Genomic DNA, 6,060 nt, shown 5'->3' with positions numbered 1-6,060 from the left:
GAAGTGACAGGGGGGCGCGCCCCAACCCCCTCATTGGCCCTGCTCTGTGCGTGACAGGGGGGTGGCACCGCAACCCTCCCCATCGACCCCTGCCTTGAGTGTGACAGGGGGCGGTGCCCCAACCCCCCAATCGGCCCTACCCTGAGCGTGACTGAAGGTGGCATCACAACCTCCCAATCCACCCTGCTCTGTGCATGACAGGGGGTGGTGCCCCAACTCCCCAATCAGCCCTGCTCTGAGCCGGACCAGGGGCTGCACCTAGGGATTGGGCCTGCCCTCTGCCACCCAGGAGCAGGCCTAAGCCAGCAGGTAGTTATCTCCCGAGGGGTCCCAGACTGCGAGAGGGCACAGGCTGGGCTGAGGGGCCCCCCCTTCCCCCCTGAGTGCACAAATTTTTGTGCACCAGGCCTCTAGTATATATATAATCTCCAACAGTAATACTAATTGGTACAAACTGGCATAACAGTTAGTGAGACAGGCTTTAAAAAGTTTTTGAAAATGACCTAATCGGCCTGATAAAATGTTCCAAGAACAGAATATACTTTTGGGCTGTTATAAAATAATTGAAGTTCAAGCTGTCAGACAATATGTAAGTCCCATAGTAGAATGTAATATAAAGTACAAGAGATCTATGTTAAAATATACATGCTAATGTTCCTATTTTAGAATTTCATCGAACCTATGTTTGACCTCTAAACTGTCTAAATTTAGTTAACTTTTCTTGACTTTTAGATGTGCAATTTAAATATTTCAAGAGCAAATAATGCAGGAATCAAGAAAATAATTTTAAATTATAGCTGTCATTTTCAGTAACTGTTTCATTGTGTGAATAATGTATTATCTGGTTTCTTAAGGAGAACAGAATTGTCAGGAGAGTGACAGCTTTAAGTCTACATCAAGTATATTCTTTGTCTCAACTTTTAAGAAGGTTTTAGATAGAACACTTAAATATACACTACAAGTAACTGTTAAAACCTACCTCTTTACAGTCTTTGGAACAAACAACAACATTGTTTTGAGCTTTATGAAATGTCTACATTTTTATTATATTTCACTTGTAGAACAATATAAACTTAAATATAACTTTATGATTTAATTAATGAAGGTGCAACTTTATACTTTAAAATTATATTACAAAACCTGTCATAAACTCATCACAATTCAAAAATATGAGATTACATCCTATTCTACCTATTTGACATAGTGAGATTTTTTCCTTACTCATACACCATTCCTAACTGATAACCAAGACTCTTATTTTCAACCTGCCTTGACAATCTTCTGTATTAATAATATACAATACTTTGCATTCATATGACTGTATGTGGTATTTTTCAAAGAGCACTCACCTACTATGAGCCCCTGAAAGGTCAAAACTGCTCTACTCTGTTTTTATTTTTTTTTAAATCATTATTGTTGAAAGTATTACGTATGTCCCCTTTTTTCTCCCATTGACCCCTTATAGCCCGCCACTGTCTACTCTGTTCTTTATCCTTAGTGTCTCACACAACAACTAGGACACAGTACAAACTCAATTCATATTTGAGCAAGTGAATGGAGGACAAAGAAATAACAGGACAATTGTCTGATCCAAAAATCAACCCAAATAAAACTTATGATTAATATCTCCAATAGGAGGGCCTATGATGAATGAATGAAAATGAAATAATAGAAAATAAAATGGAGTGAGCTTACATTAAACTAGATATCATGAAAAACCTGAAAGTTAGGGCTTCAGGAAGTTGGCTGATTACAGATTACTACATCCATTACTACGCAAATGGATGTAGTAATCTGTGGAGGAGACTGCGCCTCTCGGCAAGTGGAAGAAGGCCTTTCAGTGAAGGACATAGCTGGGAATGGGTGCGGTGGGGAGGCAGAATAGTAGTTAACTCCTTTTTGTGGCAAACCTCTGGGGGTCTCTCCCAGAAATATCTCCTCCATGCTTTCTAAAATCCCACCAGTTAAAATATTTTGTTTTAGTTAGCTATACATGGTCCCTTTCAACTCAAACTGACTAGCAATTAGTGTCAACGAATGTTAACTTCTTCCCATTCCTATAATAGTATTGTTTAAGAGAAGGCTTGCTAATCTAAATATATCTATGACATTTAAAGTCCAGGTTCTTAATGCCAAGTCCCAAAGACTTCCCTTCATATCATGACTTCAGACTTGCCCTCATACTTACTTAGACTAGGGTCAGGTAATGTGAGTGAGTGTTAGTAGTGTCATCGATAGGTAATGTAAATGAATGATGACTAAGATCTAAAACAGGGAATGGTGGAATCTGTGTGAAAAAGAGAGTGTGCACCCTGTCTGAGTGGGGAGCCACTGCTTAGTTCCAGCATATTGTTGCAATGAAGAAATGTGGACTCTGTTTTGCCAACTTCTTCCAATTTTTCAAGAGAGGCTGGGAATCCATATTTTAATATAAAATGTACCAAATTTTAAGCATGTCTGTGGCTGAAAGTGGCTTTTGGGCTGCCAGTTCATGGCCCCTGATCTAAATAAACAGGAAATGGAGACAAATGAGAAGCCTATTTTTGTTTGTTTGTTTTGTTATTTTTTAGGAGAAGCCTATTTGGACCAGAAAGAGGGAGGCAGAGTCAAAGGGGAGAACAGGACAGACAAGAGGCACAGAAAAGAAGGTGGAAATCAAATTTCACCAACCTCAAAACCTGACTTAGGGAGCCCCAATCTACCTGTCTTTTACTCTGAGAGCAAAAAGGAAGTGATGACAAGAAGGAAAAAAAGGGAAGGGAAGAGAAAAAGAACTAGCTATTGAACACTTACTAGATGGAAGATACTGCATCTGATGCTTTTACATATGGCAAAGCAAGAAAAAAATCATACTCATAGGGAAAAGAGGGAAATATAACAAAATCATAACAGTCGGTGTGTCAGATTTTGATACCCCCTTTTCCATTCTTCATAATTTTTAATCATAACTATAATATGGTTTTATTATAACTTCATAATAAAAAACAAATTTTACTAAAACTTAAATTAGTTGGATTTCTGGGTAAAGAACCACCCATCCTAGAGTGTATATGTAATTTCCAATTATAAAACCAGAAGAAAGAGAACATGAAACTATACAGGCGATGTAGATCACAGATTGATTAAATAAGAGCAGAAATATGTGAAATTGTTAAGCATGTTGTAGATCATTTTCCCTCAAATTACAGACTACCATGATGTTCTTTGTGTGTGTGTGTGTGTGTGTGTGTGTGTGTGTGGCCTACATACTATAAAATGTACTGAGTCCTCTCTTCTGTAAAAACTTTCAGACATCGCCCATCTGTTACATACTTTTCTACATTTACTGCATTGTTTTCTTTCATTTAGGCATGTATTTTTTTCTTTCTTTTTTTTTTTATTGATTTCAAAGAGGAAGGGAGAGAGAGAAAGTCTCCTGCATGCCCCCTATTGTGGATTGAGCCCACAAACTAAGCATGTGCCCTGACAGAGAATTGAACTGGGGATCTCTTGGTCCATGGATGGCGTTCAATCCATTGAGCCACACCAGCCAGGCTAGATATGTATTTTTATTTAAACAATACTTTTATTTGTCTTTAGGGTGTTTCAAAGATAACAATACATTTTATTTTTCTAAATGAAGTATGTCGTCCCCAGCCACTTGGGTTCTAAGGACTAAATCCCCAATTAATCTCCATATATATAGTTTTCATTTTGTTCATGAATGAAACCCTAACCTAAATACTTAGAGTGTAATTTCAGGGGGAAATTACTGTTCAAGAACCTAGATAATACATCCCTCTGTTAATACTAAATATAGTCATCTCAAGATGACATACATTTTCACAATGATCAGTCTTATATATCAGATTTTCAAAAATAGCACAGATTCCATTGTAAGGTGAGTAGGAAAAATTGCTATTTCAGTTTTGAATGGATTTGAAAGTGTGAATCTTCTATTAAAACTGAATTACAATAATACTGTACTGCAGGAAACTGGATTTAAACTAATTTTTTGTGGTTTTTGCTTAGGGCTCTTTAAGGGAGTTGTTGCAGATAAATTATAGAATTGTACACATTTTTCTTTAAATTATTCCAGTCAAAATATAAAATATCTTCAAAAATAGGGGCCTAATACCTGTGAGGAAGAATCTCAACTAACTACATTGAATAATCAAAGTTCACTTATACTAAATATATTTCCCAAAAAAAACCTGTCCCTAAATTTGATTTGTTATGCATTTTCCACCTTATCATACCTCAAATCTCAAAAGAATTTCAGAGACTTATGTGTATTCTGAGGTTTTTTAATATGGAAGCAATTTAACCTGTAGGAGGATTAGGGGGAAAAATAAATGTGGCTCACTCAATGTTGCGTGACTAAGATGGTGTAAATACTTAAGCTTATTTAAACACACTATCCAACACATAGTTATGTTGTGACTCGAAAGCCAATGGGTCGGTTACATGAATTCATTAACAAAATTTAGCTGATGAATGATGCTCCCATTGCTTTCCTCAGGGAACGAATTTCTTTCTTATAACGGTTACTTCTTTTCTTTACCTGCCTCTTTCCCAAGGACAGACATTTTGTTAGGACATGGCCTTATGCTATTTTTACCTTGTTCTTGTTTCTCTCTCCCTCTCTCTCTCTCCCTCTCCCCCACTCCTCTCCCCCCCCCCCCGCTCCCCCAGCTCTCTTTGTTCAAGTTATGGACCTTTAATAAATATAAAATGAAGATCTCAAAGCCACTGCAATAATCAAGGCATCTCTCGACTTGTTATTTTCTTTACAAATGCCAACAATAATACATGTTTAGCATTTGTAGAGCGTTTCACAGTTTACACAACTGGAATGGTTTGGCGTTTTCAAAAAATATAGACAAGGCAGGTTTCAAGAGGTAACTACCTGATTCACTCCAACTTCTCCTTGCACAACCCCCAACATCGCACCCCGGACGGAATCCGAAAAAGAATCCCTTGGCAGGAGCGGTGGGGGGTAGGCTGTTAAATCACACTTCACTGCCCAGCGTCCGCAGGGACCGATCAGGAATGATCTCTCCGAAAAATGACATGCACAGCTGGCGAGATGGAGACCGCGCCCGGGGGACGCGGCGGGGGACGCCCCTGAACTTTACCTGCCTGGACCCCACGGGTAGAGCACAGGGACTGGTACCCGCCGCGCGCACGGAGGCTCTTCCCCTGCAGGAGTGGAGAAAGCACCCAAAACTCAACGAACAGGGTGCAACGGCGCTGAAACGGGGCGGCGGGGCAAGGAAAGCTCCACCAGGGCCGGAGGCCAGGGGACCGTGAGAGACAGTGAGGCTGACCCAGCTCCGCACTCGGCCGCGGCCGCCCTGCGCGTCGGAGCGAACCGGGTGCGCTCGGGGCCGCGTCCGAGCCCGGCCAGAAGCCAGGCGCGGGGAGCGTCTCCCTGTCCCGCCGCCCCCCCCCCCCCCCCTCTCCCCCGGGAGACCCGACACCTCCGCCACCCCCGCCCCACGCTCCCCCCGCCACTCCTCTCACCCTCCTAGAGCCGCGACCAGCGATGACCCTCGTGGCGCGTGGAGAGGCTGCGCGCGTCCTGCGCCTGGGAATGGGCGAGGGTCTGGGCGCCGCCGCCGCCGCCGCTCCTGCCGCCGGGAGCCCTCTGGCTGTCGCCGCCGCCGTCTCCAGCAGCAAGTTTCCATAAAAGTCCTGGTGCGCAGCCTGTTCCCGCATTCCAGGCGGGCCCAGCGCCGGCAGCAGCTGTTCCAAAACACAAGGCCAGTCCCCCCAGCCCCCCCACCTCCGCCGTATCGCCCGGAGAGGGGTGGAGAGTCGAGGAGGAAGGCCGGCGACGGGGGCGGTGGCTGCCAACTTTCCGCCAGAAGCCGCCTGTCGCCCGGCTCTGGGTCTCTAAACTGACCCCTTCACCTTGCGTCGGCCTCCACCTCCCAGGGGAAGGGAGGCTGCCTTCCCGGTGGGAAAGGGGCGATATTGGAAAGGAACAGATACATAGGCCGAGCTGGCCTCCCGCTGCCCTCAGCCGGCCCCCGGAGCCCCCTTCTCGCAGCTCCTCTTCCAGGCCAGCTTTCTAAC

The 6,060-nt window shown here is 43.4% G+C and overlaps 1 protein-coding gene across 10 annotated transcripts in view; it reads right to left on the bottom strand.

Moving 5' to 3' along the window:
* Positions 1-5,743, bottom strand: part of NEXN (nexilin F-actin binding protein) — a 39,471-nt gene extending 33,728 nt beyond the window's left edge. For 2 of the 10 annotated variants that reach the window (XM_014453548.2, XM_014453547.2), the window contains exon 1: positions 5,506-5,742. In XM_014453548.2, the coding sequence (XP_014309034.1) occupies positions 5,506-5,669 (164 nt within the window). In that variant the 5' untranslated portion in view covers positions 5,670-5,742. The other 8 variants (XM_014453551.2, XM_014453550.2, XM_023751757.1 and 5 more) reach the window with 6 other exon arrangements.
* Between the last annotated feature and the right edge of the window lie 317 nt (positions 5,744-6,060).

This window comes from Myotis lucifugus, unplaced genomic scaffold (assembly GCF_000147115.1).
Source record: "Myotis lucifugus unplaced genomic scaffold, Myoluc2.0 scaffold_25, whole genome shotgun sequence".
NCBI classification, from domain to species: Eukaryota; Metazoa; Chordata; class Mammalia; order Chiroptera; family Vespertilionidae; genus Myotis; species Myotis lucifugus.
The sequence above is the reverse complement of the archived record's forward strand: the minus strand, read 5'-3'. Positions and strand labels throughout refer to the sequence as shown.